This window comes from Elephas maximus, chromosome 21 (genome assembly GCF_024166365.1).
Source record: "Elephas maximus indicus isolate mEleMax1 chromosome 21, mEleMax1 primary haplotype, whole genome shotgun sequence".
Lineage (NCBI taxonomy): Eukaryota > Metazoa > Chordata > Mammalia > Proboscidea > Elephantidae > Elephas > Elephas maximus.
Genome location: NC_064839.1, coordinates 6,003,430 through 6,022,067, shown reverse-complemented (window position 1 = coordinate 6,022,067; position 18,638 = coordinate 6,003,430). Strand labels below are relative to the sequence as shown.

At 51.9% G+C, this 18,638-nt stretch overlaps 2 protein-coding genes across 2 annotated transcripts in view; both read right to left on the bottom strand.

The window, feature by feature from the left end:
- Positions 1–18,638, bottom strand: part of ZNF423 (zinc finger protein 423) — a 258,501-nt gene that overhangs the window by 75,849 nt on the left and 164,014 nt on the right. The gene's annotated exons all lie outside the window — the stretch shown is intronic.
- On the bottom strand, positions 3,579–5,315 carry LOC126065128 (mitochondrial import inner membrane translocase subunit TIM14-like). The gene is given in 2 exon segments (XM_049864866.1): positions 3,579–3,915; positions 3,918–5,315. Coding segments are annotated over 2 exon segments (279 nt in total). The 5' UTR covers positions 4,066–5,315; the 3' UTR covers positions 3,579–3,784.

Sequence of the window (18,638 nt, the reverse complement as noted above, 5' to 3'; positions counted from 1 at the left end):
GCACCCCTCTGCCTTTACAATGTCCAGGAAGAGGCCAACAGTCCCTAACAGCTCACAGTTGCTGTGAGCAATCTGCTCTAGCATATACGGGGGTCTCAGAGGCTTGTTGTCCCTTTGCTGATAAGCCCACCTCACTTTACAGTTGCCAGAGAAGGCAGGCAGGCTGGAGATGGGTCTGGAGGGGCTGTTCCTCGCCTACGATGGCCACATCCCTGGACCCCACAAGCCCCAAAGGGCTCCCAGGGCAGTGATCCAGCTCTGCCACAGACAGCTGGACAGCCTCAACCACAAAGGACGGTGGGTGGTGCCTCTCCTGGGTCCACCCAGACACCAAACTCCTTCGCCCTCCTCCACCTAGCGCCTACCGGAGAAGGCGGCCTCTCAAGCCCAACTGCACGCCATCAGACACCAGGCCCAACACAGCCACCGCTGATGACTACAGCCACCAAGTTCCAGGCTGTGTGCTGGCCTTTCACACTCCTTACACATGCACGCCCCCATCACCGTGGAAAGAAGGCACCGGCGGCCCATTTCACAGAGGAGGAAACTGAGGCTCACAAATAGGTGAGTGGCTAAAGATCACACACTTTGGACAGAAAAAGAATTGGAACAAAGGTCCATCAAGATCCAAACATGTGCTTTTCCCTTTATGGAAATCCTGGTGGCATAGTGGTTAAGAGCCATGTCTGCTAACCTAAAGGCTGGCAGCTTGGATCCACCAGGTACTCTGTAGAAGCCCTGTGGGGCAGTTCTACTCTGTCCGCTGGGGTGCTATGAGCTGGAACCGACTTTATAGTGTGACATCATCTCCCAAAGATTCTCAATATCTTCTGCTCCTATGAATAACAACAACAGCAGCAGCAGCAGCAATAATAATAATAACACACACCTCGAGGAAAAGGTGCCGACCACAGAGGCTCTAGAGGAGGCAGCCATGAGGTTTCTATCCTAAGTCACAAGCAAACAAGTCGCTTGTGCCCCAAACAGATCACAAGGCAGAGTCCACTGGCGGTTCTACCACTCCCCAGAGGGGCACCCCAAGGACGGCACTGAAGAGCTTCCCCAGAGAGTTGGGGGCCAGGGCAGGACAGGAGGGAGAGAGCCTGGAAACAAGGAGGCCGGAAGGCTGAGCCCTGTTTTGTTTTCCCAAAGGAGAGGACCCTCAGCCACCAGTTCTTCAAGTGGAAAAAACAGAATTTACAGGGGCTTCTCCTCTCCACACCCCCCACCATCCAAGACTCTGACCTTGTGCTGGTCCAGGCCCAGATGAGGCCACAGACCGGCAGCCTGTGTGGCCTGGGTGGAGCAGCACCAGGGGGCCCTTCTCCAGCACTTCCAGGGTGCGGGCAGAGGCAGCGAGCAGGAGAGGCCAGGAGGTCTTCACGCAAACTAAATGAACTGCTGCGAGCCGATTCCTATCTTGCCAGATGTGGGCCCTGAGGAGCCATTGGAGACAGGAGAGGCGACTGCCCCCAGCAGCCAATGGCTCCAACCTGAGGCACAGGCGTCTGATCAGGGTCATTGATTACTTCCTTCTCAGAAGCAGGCCCAGGGCTGTTTACTCTGGGCCTCTGATCGAAAGGAGGGCATCTGCCATGACAGTTCCTTAATCTGGAAAGAGGCTGGATTTGGCCAAGCCAGAGCAGGGGTTCCTTCAGTAAGGAGTCAGTACAGCCCACAGACATACCCTCAGGGTGCATACATATAGACAAAAAGTTTATTCAGAGATAGACTGTCTGCCAGGTCCCTCGCCCTCCTGGCAATTTCTGGTGCCCATCTTCAAGATTTCTAACCTCTATAGAGAAAACCAGCCACCTTCTGTGCTGCTCCCAGGTGGTACATGCTCACTCTGAGGGGCAGGACAGCTTAGTGTTTGCCTCCCGACCCTCCACTTCCTGGCTGGGTGACCTTGGACAAGTTACTGAACATATCTGGGTTGGTTTCTTCATATGTAAAAACAAAGGATCCCCAAAGGACATTCCTGAGAGAGCCCTTAAGGATATTAAAAATGGGGTACATGAGACGGGATCAGAAAGGCGGCTGGCACAAAGTCCAAAAAAAAAAAAAAAAAAACCCCATTGTCATGGAGTCTACTCTGACTCATAGCGACCCTATAGGACAGAGTAGAATTGCTCTATAGAGTTTCCAAGAAGCACCTGGTGGATTCAAACCGCCGCTATAGCACTTAACCACTATGCCACCAGGGTTTCCAGCACAAACCAAAACCAAACCCACAGCTGTTCAGTCGATTCTGACTCGTACTGACTCTAAAGAATTGCCCCATGGAGTTCCAAGGAGCACCTGGTGGATTTGAACTGTCGACCTTCTGGTTAGCAGCCATAGCTCTTAACCACTACACCATCTGGGTTTCCAGTACAAGGTCAGTACCCCATAAACAGCCCCCTGATTTTAACCAGGGTCTAAGCACAGCGCAGGGCAGTGGGGGTTCAGTGATAGAATTCTTGCCTCCCATGCAGGAGAGCTGGGTTGGATTCCTGGCCAAGGCACCTCCTTCAAAGCCACCACCCGTTTGTCAGTGTAGGCGTGTGTGTTTCCATGATGCTGAACAGATTTCAGGAGAGCTTTCAGACTAAGAGAGACTAGGAAGAAAGACCTGGCGATCTTCTTCCAAAAACCAGCCAGTGAAAAGCACAGGCACAGAGCATAGTCTAGCACTTGCCCAATGAGGAGGAATCCCTGCTGTCTCACTGCCATAGTTTCTTAAGCAGAGTCCTTCACGTGCGTACCCCTTCTGCAACTGCCCTTAGCTGCTGTCGAGTCAGCCCCAGCTCATGGTGGGCCCATGCACAACTGACCACCCGGTCCTGTGCCATCCGCATGGCCCATTGTGATCAGACTGTTGTGATCCACAGGGTTTTTGTTGGCTGACTTTTTTGGAAGCAGCTCTCCAGGCCTTTCTTCCTGGTCAACGTTAGTGTGGAAGCTCCCCAGAAACCTGTTCATAGCAGCCAAGCATCCACTGAGAGACAGGTGGTAGCTGTGTATGAAGTGCACTGTCTGGGAGTCCAAGCTGGGTCTCCCGCACAGTAGGCGAGAATTCTACCGCTGAACCACCACTGCCTCACTTCCCAGGGCCTAGAAAAGAGACAATGACGAGGCTTCCTCCTTCTCCTACCTCCTCCGAAAGAACCCCACCATGGTGCCCTGGTACACAGTGCCAAGGGGTCCACCACAGGAAACAGCCCAGCAAGATGACAGTGGACCCAGTCCCAAGACCCAACAAGGAAGCCCCATGTGGAGGCTCAGCCACGAGCTACAGAGGGCCAGGGGACTGGGATCCGCTGGACCCCGTGGTTCTCACCTCCCCTCACCCAGGGGACTGGGATCCGCTGGACCCCGTGGTTCTCACCTCCCCTCACCCAGGGCCAATACCCGGGCCCGACCGCCACCCCCAGCCCAGGCAGGTGCAGTGGAGCCTGCATCCGCCTCACCCTTGCTGTCATCACTGGCTGCAGCGCCAGAAAAAAACCACTCATAGGTTTTTAAAACAGTCCCACCCCATCCTCTCTCTTTTGAGGAATTTTATTATAAGAACTTTATTATTAAAAGTCGGTACTCATACACCCATTGCCGTCGAGTTGATTCTGACTCATAGCGACCCTATAGGACAGGGCAGAACTGCCCCATAGGGTTTCCAAGGAGTGGCTGGTGAATTTGAACTGTCGACCTTTGGGTTAGCAGCCTGAGCTCTTAATCACTGTGCCACCAAGGCTCAGGTACTCATATACGTAAACTAATATGGACTTTAAAATTCAACATACATTTACTTCATTATTGTGGCCTGACCTTCTAGCAAATGTTTAGCTTCCTGGATTTGGGCTGTTGTAGAAGGAAGCCCTCCCTTGTCTGGATGATTTAAGAGCATAATTTGTCAATGAGCATCTCTGATTTCCGTTTATTGGCAGTAGGGTTTACCCCCAGTACTAATGCTGCTTTCCGTTTCGTCTTTTTGGGTTCAAACCCACTTCTGTCACAGCCACCACTGAAGGCAGGTTTTGGTAGACTTCGAAAAACGTGTCTGACTTGAGGCTCCAAATGCTTCATGACTCGCAAAAAGTAACTGGCTGCAAACCGTGCGGCACCAGGTAGGTGTCAGTCCAGCCGCTGCCACCATGCTGCTCGTGGCTCCAGCTCAGCTGCCCTGCCTCCACCGGGAGCGTGGGGCATCCCAGCCCGGAGGCTTCAGCCACCTACCCCACGCCTCTGTGAGCGATGTGGCACTGCCAGCAGGTCCCCTATGCCATCCTTTTTATAAATCTCTCACAGAAGATAATATGGTCCCTCTGTCTAGTGAGAAACTACGAAGGAGTAGACACCTTGTCTACCCCGACAAGGCAGAGGCCAGGGCTGTTGCATTCACCCCTGTGTCCTGAGCATAGCCCAGGACAGTGCCTGGCACACACCCATTTAGAAAAAAACCACTGCCGTCAAGTCGATTTCAACTCCTAACAACCCTATAGGACAGAGTAGAACTGCCCCATAGGTTTCCAAGGCTGTAATCTTTATGGGTGCAGATTGCCACGTCTTTCTCCCATGGAGTGGCTAGTGGGTTCGAACTGCTGGCCTTCCAGTTAGCAGCCAAGTGCTTAACCACTGTGCCACCAGCTGGCACACAATAGGTGCTTAATAAATATTTCTTGAACAGATGAATGAAAAAGAATCAGAGAATCCCTCTGCGAGTTCCGTAAGGGCAGAGATTTGCCTGTCCGAGTGAATAAGGGCTCACAATACGTCAGTTAACGGACATGACTTTACGTGCTGACCTTGCCCTGGCACAGCCGTCAGTGCTTTACAGGCATTAACTCACTGAATTCTCACAACAACCCTATGTGGTATGTACTACTGTTGCATTTTACAGGCGAGAAAACTGAGGCACAGAGGGTTGAGTAACTTGCCCAGGGTGGCACAGTTCGTAAGAAACACAACTGGGATTAGAACCCAGGCAGTCAGGCTCCAGAGCCTGCGCTGTGCGTGAACAAAGTTAGAAGGATGCGTACGGATGACTGTGCTGAGACGTCCTTGCTTTTGAGCCTGTCAGGAGTCCGCCCCCACCTTCTGTGCCAGCAGCCCAGTCCTCCTTGAGCAAACACCGCCCCCCTTCTCCCAGTCCATGTGATCCATGCATTCCTAGCCTCCTGGTGGCCAAAGACTGCTCTTTACTCAGCTCAGTATTACGAAGTGCCATACACAGTGCCTGGCAGACAGTGGGTCCCCACTGCAAAAAGGAAAAATGTCTGATGAGTGGAAGAATGGATGAATGAACAAAACAAAGCACGGGTCTTCATTTTGCTGAACGATTGTGGACGATTTAGGCTAAATCTTAATTCATCAGGCATTTTAAACAGAATTTGACTTACAAAAACTCTTAACAGCACACAGGATTCTGTATCTCCCACCACTTCTCCAAGCACTGGGTGCTTTCTTACCCACGTGGTCAAATCACCCGAGCCTGCTCCTCTGCAAGCAGGGGGCACGAACCACGTGTGGCCAGGGACGCCCTTGGGCCGTGCTGCCCGTTCTCCCCCTGTGCACCCCGCAGACTTCGGGGGTTCAACGCCCAGCCCTTTCCTCACCTGCACCAGGCTCTCCATACACAGGATCCGAGCTGGCCTCTGAGGGAAGGGAAGGGACACTCTGCCCCCTCCCTCCAGGAAGGGCTCTGGCACCTTCTAGCCATGGCAGGCACCCCTATGGCATGCACCCCCAGGGCCACAGCCACCAGGCAGTCAAATTTTGGTTACTTCTAATAGCTTCTTCCACCACCCGTCTGTCAGATTGGGGTACTGTGGTGATCTGCACACTGCTGTGATGCTGGAAGCTATGCCAATGTTGTTCAAGTACCAGCAGGGTCAGGTGGACAGGTTGCAGAGAAGCTTCCAGACTGAGACAAACTAGGAAGAAAGGCCTGGCAATCTATTTCCAAAAATTAGCCAATGAAAACCCTAAGAGTCACAACAGAGTATTGTCCAATATAGCGCTGGAAGATGAGCCTTCAAGGTTGGAAGTCACTCAAAATACAGAGTGGTCACAACAATGGACTTGAGCACACCAATGATTGTGAAGATGGTGCAGGACCAGGTAATGCTTCCATTCTGTCCTACAAGGGGTTGCCATGAATGGGAGCCAACTGGATAGCAACTAACAACAAGATCTTCTTGGAGTAGGGTTGAGGTGGGTGGGGGTGGGTTTGGGGTGGGTTGGAGCAGGGTAGGGGCAGGTTGGGTGGGGTCGGGGCTGGTTGGGGGCGTAGTTGGGGTAGGGTGGGGCGAGTTGGGGCAGGGTAGGGGCGGGTTGGGGCAGGATAGGGGCGGGTTGGGGCAGGGTAGAGGCGGGTTGGGTGGGGTTGGGGCTGGTTGGGGGCGTAGTTGGGGTAGGATGGGGCAGGTTGGGGGTGGGTTGGGGCAGGAGTGGGGGCGGGATTGGAAGGGCTTCAGGGAGTACTCATGAGCATTCCAAAATACAAAGCATGATCTAACTTCACCTGAAGAAAGTCTCTGATTTGGCACAACCAAATAAAAAGTACCCAACAGCTACACATAACTCCTCCACCCACCAAAGACAGGAGAGTGTGGCTGTAGAGCCCACTTTGGCTCCTAGACCACACCCCACTCGTCCTGAGACTGGGAGCCCCTCTTCCCCCCTCCTGGCCACCCCACCCCCAGCACTGTAGGAACAGGTCAGACTAATCAACCCTCAGCCCCTTACAGATTTTTATTTTGTGGGGCCATGAAGCAAAAAGAGTACTGGCTTTGGAGCCGGGAGGATCTGGACTAGAATCTGGACAGGACAATTTTAAAACCAAGAAGAACAGCTGTTGTTTATTGAGTGCTTATGTCTGCCAGGCCCACTCCAAACCCTTGACACAAGTCATTTCAGTGCACTCTCCCAACAACCCCACGAGGTGGGTACTGTGAAACCCAAAAAACCAAAGCCATCACCGTTGAGTCTATTCTGACCCATGTGACCCTGGAGGATGGAGTAGAACTGCCCCACAGGGTTTCCAAGGAGCAGCTGGTGGATTTGGACTGCCAGCCTTTTGGTTAGCAGCTATATCACTTAACCACGGCACCACCAGATACTATTAGTATCCCCACTTTGCAGATGAGCAAACTGAGGCATGGTATGTTTGATAGCTTGTAAAGAGTCACAAAGTTTGCAAGTGGTGGAGCCGGGGGAGAAGTGACTTAGAAATCGGTAGGTCGATTTACTCTAAGTCCCACAGGTAGAATGGGAAAAGAATGCCACCTCTCAGTGCTGCTATGAGAATCCAGAGAGACGCTGAAAAGAGTCAAGCATCCTAGAAACTGCTCCTTCTCCCTCCTCCTACCCCTGAAAGAGAGGGTTCCTCAAACCTGCTCCCCCAACCTCCCCAAAAACCAGTTGCCGTCAAGAGGATTGACTCTGACTCATGGTGGACCCATGTGTTTCAGAGTAGAACCATGTGCCATAGGGTTTGCAATGACCAATTTTTCAGAAGTAGATTGCCAGGCCTTTCTTCAGAGGCACCTCTGGGTAGATTCAAACCTCCAACTTTTCCATTAGCAGCCAAGAGCCTTTACCATTTGCACCACCCAGGGACTCCCCTAGCCTCATCGGGCAGGTAGAAAAGTCACTGAGATGGAAGTGAGAACACACCAGTGCCTTCATACAAGAGTTATTATTATTATCAACACAAAAGGCCAAAAGGCTCTGATTTAAATAATTGGGCCATACAGAGCCCTTGCTCTGAACAAAGGAAGTAAAATGGGGCAGCCAGAAAAAGGCCCCACACCACGGGACCCCCTGGTGCCAGATTCCAAAGACACGACTCCTTCAGCCATGTTCTCAAGGTGTCTTTCCACCCCAGGAGGCCGTGGGAGCAGAGGCCCAGGCTCAAAAAAAAAGGACTCTCCCTTGCGCCTTTGAAGTGCCCGGCATGGGGTAGACTAGAAGGAAAACTCGGCCTGTGGCTAGCTGTGGCAGCACCTACCCACCCCCACCAGTCACCTCCCCAATCATTGTACAGCCTGACTGGGCCTGTGTTGGTGGAGTCCTGGCAGGGGACAGCCAAGACCCGGGCTCATTATGTGCCTGACCTCAGGCAAGACCCTTCCACGGGGCGGAAGGTTAATGTGGCTGCCTGCCATGCAGGCCCAGCCCCTGGGAGGCCTCCTCCCCTCCGAGGGAAAAAGGACCAGCCCCTTCCTCCTCTCCAGGCCCCCCAAACAGCTGCCTGCCTGTGGAGCCATTCAGGAGGGGCACTGAGGGGCCTGGAGGTGGTCCGGCTCCCTTTGATAGCTCAGAAGTTACCTGGGGCTCCTTTCCAAACCCTCCTTCCTCCTACCCTGGCTGAGGAGACAAAGCTGAGGGGAGCTGCCCTAGGCTGCAGGAATGTAGTCAGTCAGGGAGGAGGGGCTGGTGAGGGGCCTGCCCACGACCTTTCTCTGCCCTCCGACACCGACACCCAGGCCCTGCTTCCAAGCAGGGCTAATTTCAGCTGCTCACCGAGGTGAGATGGTGTGGATACAACAAGCAATCAGAAAAAGTCAGAACCCTATCAGTCCTGGCCACTGGGTCCTCTGTCAGGAGTTTCTGGGTTAGAACTGCAGGTATCTACACAGAGATGGCCTGGGGGCACGGGGGTTCCCAGCAAGAAAGAAGGGGAAGATTGGGGTGAGGGGATAAAGTCCATGATTTTAAAAAAAGTCCCTACAGTGTGTGGCCTCATCACCTGCCGACAGCGGACGTCCTTCCTAAACACTAACTGCCCATCAAGTAGGATCCTGCAAGTACGCACAGCACCAGGTGGCATCATCTAGAAGGCTCTCTGTACCTGATTTGGAGGCCTGTGCCTTGCACACAGGCTGACACACAGTTTCAGAACACGTGAGGCAAATTTTTTGGAGTGTTAATTTGCTTAGATTCCTGGAGCTGACACACCAGCCCTCACTTAGGAAGCAACAGTAGGCCATGCTGTGGAGTAGGTGTGTGTGCCCGCACTGTGCAGTCACGCGTGTTTCTGCAAGCAGGTGTGTCACAGCATGCATATGTTGCCCGTGACACACAAAGGGCCAGCTGAAAGCTTTACCTAGGGTGCAGCCCGAGCCCGAGGTGATGGGAAACAGCCTGGTTGGCTCATTGTTGAGAAGACATGCCTTTCAAAGGACAAAAGGCAGAAGGGACAGGAATTCGTGCACGGAAGAGTTGGGCACATCTGTATAGGGTGCAGACTGCAGGCCCATTATCGGCACGTCTCCCCGACAGCATCGTTTGGGGGGTGTGTGTGTGTGTGCGCGCACAGGCTGGCTCCACATTGTCCTGCCCAGCCAGGAGACGCAGGGCCTAGCTCTCACAAAGACATCGATTTTCCTCCTTCCCTTCCAGAGCATGATCAGATGAGCCCCCGGGGTGACAGGTCCTTAACTTTGCAGTGGGGTTTTCTTTTCTGACTTGTTTGTTTGTAATATATTTTTTAAAACCTGGTCTCTAGTTGTGTCTTTTCTTGGCCACATCCCCCACCCTCCCCACAACCCCCACGACAAAGCAAGGAGGGCATGTGCTGATTATCTGAGTGTGCAGGCTGCTCATGGGTACCCTGAGCTCCCAGAAGGCCAGGGGTTTAGGAATTGGGGAGGGGGAATTAATTGCCAAGAAAAAACAAGGCTGAGCTGCGACTTTGATTCCATCAATTACCATTATCTTTCTCCACAGGTCTGCCAACCATCCCCCGGAACCAGCGGTGTTTAACTTTCTTTGCCAGTCATGATACCCCGTCAGATTTCTGGTGGTGCCACACTGCCCGCCTGGGCCCCTCCTGGGCCCTTATCAGCCTCTCCCAGTCAGCCCGGCCCAGCACAGCTGTTCCAGGCCCTCAGCCCCTTACTTTATCTGCACACACAGACCTCGGCCTGGCAAGCGGTGGGCCCAGCGCCTGCTCCACATTCCCCGGGAAGCTAGCTGGGAACACAGCCGCCCTGCTCCCAGAATCCTCTGGGAGTTCATTACCCAGCCAGGGTAGCCCAGCTCGACAGCCAAGGTGCGGTCCGTGCCGCCCGCCTTACCGCCTGAGCTGCCTGCATCATTAAAACTGCAACTTTCTGAAGAGAATAAAGAACAAAACCACAAATTTAGATTAATAAAGCATTTGTTGATTCTACAGCAATTTAGCAGGCCCCTAAGAAACCCACCAGAGGCCCACGGAGCTCCAGTAATTTTCTGTTATATTATCTTTCTTGTAAAATACTTCCCCAGACAGAGTCCCCAAAGGGGCTCAAATATCACTGTGACTAACCAAAATCAATGTGCACTCACCTATTGACATTTTTACATAGTTTTTGGATTTAGTATCCAGCCGAAAACACAATCAACTCTTCTGCCAAGGAACCGACAGGCACTTAGCTAGTCAGCTATTAGTGTTACAAAGGAAAAAATGCAGGCACCCAGGGGAGCAGGGCAAGGCAGCACTGACGTCAGGGGGTAATTGGGTGTCTGAGAGAAATTGCCAGCGGCTGGCCAGCTCCCCCGGGGGCTGCACAAAGCTAAGCTGTAACTCTAATAAAGGAAAGGAAATTCTAGAAACAGGGGCTTTGCTACAAAGGCACCCAGGCAGATGCCAAAAATAGCCCTTTGGAAATAAATAAATAAATGTGGCTAAAGCATATAGATCTAAAAAATCAAATAAAACCACGGCACTGAGGAAGGCTGCTGGTCTTCCCTCCCTGGACATCGGTTTGGGACTCAAGAACTCCCCCTCTCCTGCCCCCCGCCAGCCCCTTCCTCTCTGGAATCAGGGACTTGAATGCTGGAAGGAGGTTTGCCATCTATTTTGGCAAATAGGGTGGATTTTGTAAAGAATCTAAGTTTGTAATTTCTTCCCCAAAAATAGTGTCTTCATTATTTACCTTGAGGCCTACAAGAAGGAATTGCTCTTGTTTGGTTTGGGGTGTTTTTATATATTTGGGGGGCCTCTTACAATGAAAACTTCAGAGGTTCTTGCTGCGTGGACAGCTCAGGGTGCCCCTGGAGCAAGTCTGTGTTCCTGGGAAGTAGATGTAACTATCTTCCTTTACAGCACTCACTCACACCCACCAGGGCTGGCCGCTGTCAGCCCTGAGGTCAGAGGCTGGGCCAGAGTCTAGGCCAGTTTCGCCTCTTCTCCCACCTGAGTGAAGGCCCAAGCCTTTGAGAGGGAGGGGACAAGAAAATGGTGGCTGCCACAGGCAGCAGCTCATGCACCAGGCCCCAGGCCGGAAAACTGGCCTCCCTTGGGAATCTGCAGCCCTCTGAATACCACTGGGGGGTAAGAGGGGGGGCTTCAAGACCCAGAGGCTGCTGGGAAATTCAGGCCATCTTGGTCAGGTGGGAGACTGCAGCTTGAGAAGAGAGATGGCAAGAATGGGATTCCCAGGGTAAGATTCTATTTCCTCACTTTGAAAGAAAAGGGAAAAATAGGCCTGGGATTTAAAAAAAAAAAAGGAAAAAGCAGAAAGCGCTCCAACCCAAAGCTACTTGGAAATTGGTCTGAACAAAGGTCTTTGGCTAAAAATGTCAAATCAGCGCCACAGGGCTCCTTGCCCTCTCAATCTCTGGGCCCCTGCTGATGCCCATGGGGCTTGCTGAGAGAAGAAAAAGCTCCCCTGGGGTCCATCCTAGGCTGTGGGCCCCCCAGGTCCTGACCGCCCCCAGGGCCTCCTGGCTGCCTTGGGGGAGGGATGCGGTACAGGCAGGGGGGCCCAGTTTCTCTCCCACAGAGCGTCCAGTGTCGGCCTGAGGAGGAAAACCTAACTGGAAAAAAAGAAGGGGACCCTGCAGTACCTCCCAGCATGGGGGAGTGGGAAGCAGAGCTCAGGACTGTGACAGCCATCACCCTGGCACCAAATCCAAACCTTGAATCAATGATGCCATCGCTTCATTAGTCAGCCCCCTGAGGGTGGGTGCAGAGTAGCTGTGAGCGTCTGACCCAACTAGCTCCGGTGGGCAAAGCCCCTCCTCAGCACGCCCCCTCGGCTGGGCCCACGGGACCACAGATGGTTGAGCACCGTCTGGGAGTCTCACCAAGGGGGGAAATGTGAGTTTCCAGTCCCCTGTGTGAACCAGTCACTCTGGCAGAGAGAAGGGAGGCGGGAGGAGGAGGGAGGAGGAAAGAAGAGGGAGGAGGGACGGTCTTATCAGCTACTTAGGATTTCTTGGCCTTGGAGGCTGCAAGTTCAGCATCGTTTTTTCTTGTCCCAGTCAATGAGACTGTGATAGAAGCGGAGAGACCTGTCTTCAGGAGGCCTGTGAGTGCCATATTTAGAAAGAAAAGAAGGCAGTTTAAATTAACCCTAAGGCATAACATGCTGAAATCTTGTAACTTTTAAAACACAGTATTGAAGGTAAGTGTGCTGAAGGTGGAGGCTGGAACAAGTCACAGACACTGGTGCGTGCACGTGCATGTGCGCTCGTGGACGCGTGTGCTTGTATGTGTGTTGGGGGGCAGGAGGGGCGTTCCTGCTGTCTTTTCCAAACTTCAGCAGCAACACGCTGGCAAAAAGGAGTAGGCAGCCCTGGTATGTCCTATTCTGATGACCCCAACTGGGAGTGAGGGCTTGAAACCAGCCCACTCAGGGGACTGGACAATGGCCGAGGTTCCTTTTCTCATCTTTAGTGCTCAGAAGGGAGAGATGCGGTCGGTGGGGGGGGGGGGGGGGGGGAGGCCAGTATCTCAAACCGACCCCAAACGGTTAACAATAATGAGACCTGAGTGCAACGGGAGTTTAACAGCTCCAAGGAAGAGGGGAGACCCTCAGGAGGGGCCAGGCAGAGGTGTTTTCAATTACCAAAAAGAAAAATAATTTATTTTAAAACAATAGCCCCTTTACAACGGGTGTTTAAAGAGAACTACTCTGTCCCTAAAATATCAAAGTGAGATTTAAAAATAGAAAAGTCATTTCCCCCTTCCCGTTGCAGATTTCACTGCCGCGTTCTAGAAGGCAGATTAAATGAAGGGAGCTCAGACACACTCAATTTTGTCCTTTAGCAAATTCTTCTCTTTCACTCTTGCATGAAGAAAAAAATCTCCCCACAGAGTTTTTCTCTTCCTCCTGGTGTGGATCTGGGCCCCTGCAGTGCCCTGTGTAATTTCCAGTTCCTCAGAATTCAGGTATTAATAAAGACCCCATGGGGACTTCCAACAATATAACCCTACATTTTGAGGCATTATGAAAGGAAACCCCCAGGGGTCTGTGGCTCAAATTTCTGAAATGTAGGCATTGTAAAAGGCACCCCAGGGGATGCCCGCAATAGAAATCTGCTGAATTCAAAGCATTTTGGAAGTCCTGGTGGGAGTCATTACTCCCACTGGAAGCTTTTTACAAAACATGTGTTGCTGACATGTTGACAGATTGCTCAGTGAAGTGTTTAGGTGCACGCACAAGGCGGGCCTTTGGAGACGTTCGGCGCTGCCAGCGAGTCTCCGAGCGCTGGAACCGGTACCATCCATATTTCATAGCGGGGGAGGCCGTGGCAGCCGGGGACGGCAGCCGTGCTCTCCCCGTCAGAAGCCGGCCTCGCACCCCCGCGCCGCCGAGCCACTTCGAGTGGGCCGGCCCGTCCTCGCCTGTGCGGCGGGTTTGCACAGCGCAGCTGTGCCGGCCCTTGTATCCCTGCCAAGGGCTTTACTGAAGGAATCTTGAGGCGACCTCACTGATCGCGGCGAGGCGTCGTGAGATCAAACCGAGCAGGGGGCAAGTGGGGGCTGGGGGACCCTCACCTCTGCCCCCAGCCTGCAAAGAGAGGCTGGGTGGTGGGGAGGGGGTTTGAACGCGGGCGGGCTAGTCTTGACAGCATTAAGCTCGGAAATGTGATCTGTGACTTTAATAAGGCAGAGGGGCTCGGAGGAGTTAGCTGCCTAGGTGATGGGGGCTGGGGAGAGATGGAAATGCATTCATGGCCTGCTGGGCCAAGGGCCAGGCTGGGCCCTGGGGAGGTCGGCTCACCCATGGCCCACCTCCAGGCTCTTATCAGCAAAGGTGTTTCTGGGCTAAACCCTTATGTGTGCACCCAAGGAGTGCCAAGCAGGCCCGCCTGTGTGTGTGTGTCTGAACGCACACACACGGGCATACGCACACAGCCCTGGCAGGATAATGCGCCATATGCCCACGTTCATAAAAGTTTAAAGGTAAAAGCAGATGTAATTTGATAAATGTGTATATGTGTTGATAGAACACACGTGCACACATGCACACACTCCGATGCCGGGCCTTTTCATTCCTCCTGGCTGTTTTTGCCTTTAGGACTTCCCCAAACGTGCACCAGGATGCAGGGCCACCTGCTTCACCGTGTCACGGCTGCTAGATCACACAAAGAAACCGCTCATGAAATTTCATCTTTTTAAAAATATATCTGTCTTCTTTGAACTGTACTATCTATTACGTTGTCAGCCTGGGGTTTGCTTTTATTGAGTTTTTTAAAGCACATTAAGGAATAAAAATCATTCTGCTTAGGCACACAGCGCTTAGAACCCAGGTGGGGGGCTGGGGATGGTGACAGCATGTCCAGCCCAACCCGACATTTTCCAGGGACTTTATCTCCATGCTGGAAATGTACTTTGGAGCTGGCTGGTGGATACCAGAAGCACATTCTCACCCCAGTGGCCTTTCTTGTCTTTTTCCTCCTTTCAGAAGTAAATTACATTTCAATGGACAAATGGGTTTTCCAAGAGAAGGGTGCAAGATTCCATTCTTCCAAGGCCCCTTGCAGGCTTCTGGGGACAAAAGCTCCAGAGAGGTGCCCGGCAGGGGAGCCCCTGGGTGTCAGCCCTGGGTGGGGGGCCAGGCAGGAATGGATAAGGGTCTGCTGACTTCATGCATACCTCCCCATCAGCAGCCCTGGGTGAGAAACTGCTAAAGCTTCTGAAGCTGGCTGGCTCCCAGGCTGGTTCCCAGGCAGCGAGGCGCAGCTCCTCTGTGTGTGGTGGGCCCTGGGCTCAGCACATCACAGGCTTATGCCCAGCACTTAATAAGAGACCAGTAACCACCACGGATCCAGCAAAGAAGTGAATGAAGAACTGATGAATGATAAACCCACGGCCCAGGGGTGTAGCAAGGGTGAGGAGGGACTGGGCAACCTGTAAATTGCACCTGCCCTTCTCCATCCAAGCACCCAGGGGCAATCTCTAAGTTGTGCCCTTTCCCTGATTTCAAGGTGAATAGATGTTGTCGCATCAGCAGAAACACCTTCCCCCTTCTTGTCTGGCTGCCTCAGTCAGGTGCCTTTCATATTTGTGGCACCTTGAAATGTCCCTTCTGCGCCTCGTCTGGCACCCCCTTGGACTTGCACTCTGGGGAGCAAGTGTCTTGCTCTGCTCCCTTCTTCTACCCCATGCATGGCCACAGGTCAGGCCATCAAAGTTGATCCAGCAGGTACACTCCACTCAGGCCAGAAAGGAGGAAGAAGAGAGAGGTTTCCACTCGAAAGTAGATTTTTTGGGGAACCCTATTCTTCCAAGAAGGAGCCTTGGTCCTGGAGGTAGATAAAGGTGGCTGAACCCAGGCCCCAGCGACCAAGCACCCTAGATATTTCATGCCCAGAGAGGGATCGCGGGGGTGGAGAGGTAGCACAAAAAAATAGGGGGAGGGGAGAGGAGTCTTCTCTGGTGGAATCCCACGCCAGAGCTTCACCCCATCTGGGACATCCCAGCCCCACGTCAAGCTCCACTGAGTGCCAGGCCCACAGCATGAGATCCAGAGGCGTGCACCCTCCCCTGAGCCCCTCAGCCTTGCCTTCAGAGTTCTGGTCCGTTTCTCCTTGGATGACAAGAATCTATGTTTATGTCTGACTAGAATGACCAACTTGTCCCGGTTTGTCCAGAACTTCCCCAGTTTTAGCACTGGAGATTCCACACTCCCAGGAATTCCCTCAGTCCAGGCAAACTGAGACAACTGGTCACCCTACACCTTCACCCCCAAACAGTGAGCTCCATGAGGACAAGCACAGAGCCTGATACATAACAAGTGTGCAGGGAACATTTGGTTACCGAGCACATGCACTTGTGAATAAATGAAGGCTTTTGTTCCATGTTCCAGCAAGTCTCAAGACAGCATTAAGGTTTATGTTTCGTCACTTGGGGCACAACTTCACTACCATGAAACCCCTCCTCAGAGCACACGCGCCAGGCACCAGAGGCAGCAGCGCAGCCTCGGCCGCACTGGACGTCTTCAAATACAGACAACTGCCAGAGCTCACGGGGACCTCCACTCCCCGCCAGAGTCCCCCTTGATCACCACCAGCAGCAGTCCCTTGGCCACCTGGAGCGCCCCACTTCCTCCCGGCCTGGATGCCACTTATAAGCAGGTGTCAGTGGTGCCATCCCTGTATGGTCTTCCTGTTCACCCACTCCCCAACCCCTCCAGCCTCTCCTTGCCCAAGCCTTTGGATTTGACTTTTGAAGCAGAGTTGGCTGCAGGGGCTTCTTTCTGGGAGAAGCAGGAGGGTACATGGACTGGGAGAGGAAGAGGGCTTTAAAAAACACAGTTGCCTTGGACTCCAAGCCATAGTAACCCCATGTCTGTGACAGTGCAACTGTGCTCCACAGGGTTTTCAATGGCTCATTTTTCAGAAGTAGATCACCAGGCCCTTCTTCACAGGGACCTCTGGGTGGACCCATACCTCCAATCTTTCGGTTAGCAGCCAAGCACGTTAACCATTTGCACCATCCAGAAACTCCTAAATACAGTCTTGTCGTTGCTGTTAGGTGCTGTCAATTCCAACTCATAGCAACCCCATGTGGCAGAGCAGAACTGCACCAGAGGGTGTTCAAGGCTCTAATCTTTTTTTTTTTTTTTAATCTTTACGGGAACAGATCGCCAGGTCTTTCTCCCACAAGGACTCCTTAAAATACAGGCTTAAAAAAAAAAAAAAAAAATCTGGTTATTTCAGGAGAGAGGTGAGAGTGAAGGTGGATTCGTTCAGTCAGCAAGCACTTCCCAGGAACCCCCCAGTCAAATGCCAGGCACTGAGCAAGCAAAGACAGAAAGACAACAGCCCAGCCCAAAGGCCCATGCACAGTTAGAGCACCAGAAGTGAACCACTGGGATGGAATGTCCTCTGTCCAACATATAGGGAACTGTAATGTCAGCCTAAGCACAATCAGGCAATGGAATACGATAGAGCCCATTAAACTAGGCTTGAGAACAACAGTCAACAATAACCTGCTCACAATCTATAGGTAACCGGGGAAAAAAGAAAAAATGCAGATTGCAGAACAAGAAAAATGGATGCCAAAATGACTGAAAAGGTTATGTCTGGATAGTGAGATTATACCGAAAACCAAACCAGCTGTCATCAAATTGACTCCAACTCATGGCAACCCCACGTGTGTCAGAGTAGAGCTGTGCTCCACAGGGTTTTCAGTGGCTGAGTTTTCAGATTATAACTGGGTATTATTCTCTTCTTTTGGCTTGTCTTTATTTAATACACCTTCAACAGTGAATTTATGTAACACACACAAAATATGAAAAAATGTATTTTGATGAACAGAAAAGTAGATCCATTGCTCCTGGAGGCCCAGAGAAGGAGCATGGGTATCTGCTTAGAGGTGAGGGAAGGCTGGGGGGAGATTGGAACAGACGGTAAGGCCTCGCCAGGAAATCAAACTGGGGGGTGGTGTTTCGGGCAGAGAAGATGGCATGGACAAGGACACACAGACTGCCAAGGGCAGTGCTGAGATAGACAGTGCTGGCCTGATCAAAATAGCCATACATGATGGCCATTGTAAAGACCTGAATTTTGGTTTCACGGCCATTGGAGGCAGGTGTCCCCAAAGGATCTGACCCTATCACCACTCCCTCCCCATCAAATGTGAGGCCATGGTTTGCCTTTGGACAACTGGTTTCCATCTAACAAAAACCAGTTGTTTTTGAGTCGATTTTGACTCGTGGTGACCTCATGTGCTTCAGAGTAAAACTGTACTCCATAGGGCTTTGTTTTGTTTTGTTTTTTAATATCGTGTTTTTGGTAAAAGTTTACACAGGAAATTAGGTTCATTTTACAATTTCTATACATATTCAGTGACATCGGTTACATTCTCACAGTATATATATGAGCATTCTTGCTATTTCCACTTTTGGTCATTCTGTCTCTCTTGATCTAGCTTCCCTGCCTCCTCCCCACTCCCCACCCCCCCACCCCCTCCCAGGCTTCTCATCTTTGATCTAGAATAAATGTTTACCACTTGGTTTCATCTAGGTGATTATTTTGAGGAGCACAGTACTCGTGGGTGACATTTATTTTATGGGCAATCTGTCATTTGGCTGAAAAGTGACCACTGGGAGTAGTTTGAACTCCAAGTTTATAGAGTATCTCAGGGTGATAGTCTCAGGGGTTCATCTAGTCTCTACCAGTCCAGTAAGTCTGGCTTTATTTTAGGAATTTGAGTTTTGTTCTACTTTTTTTCCCCCCCATTCTATCCAGGACCACCTGTTGTGTCCCTGGTTGGAAAGGTCTTCGGTGGTAGGTGGGCACCATCTAGTTCTTCTGGTCTCAAGTTAGGTGATGTCATTGTTCGTATAGATTATTGGTTCTGTAGACTAGTTTCTTCTTCGAGTCTTTGATTTCCTTCTTTCTCCTTAGCTCTGGATGAGTATAGAGACCAATAGCTG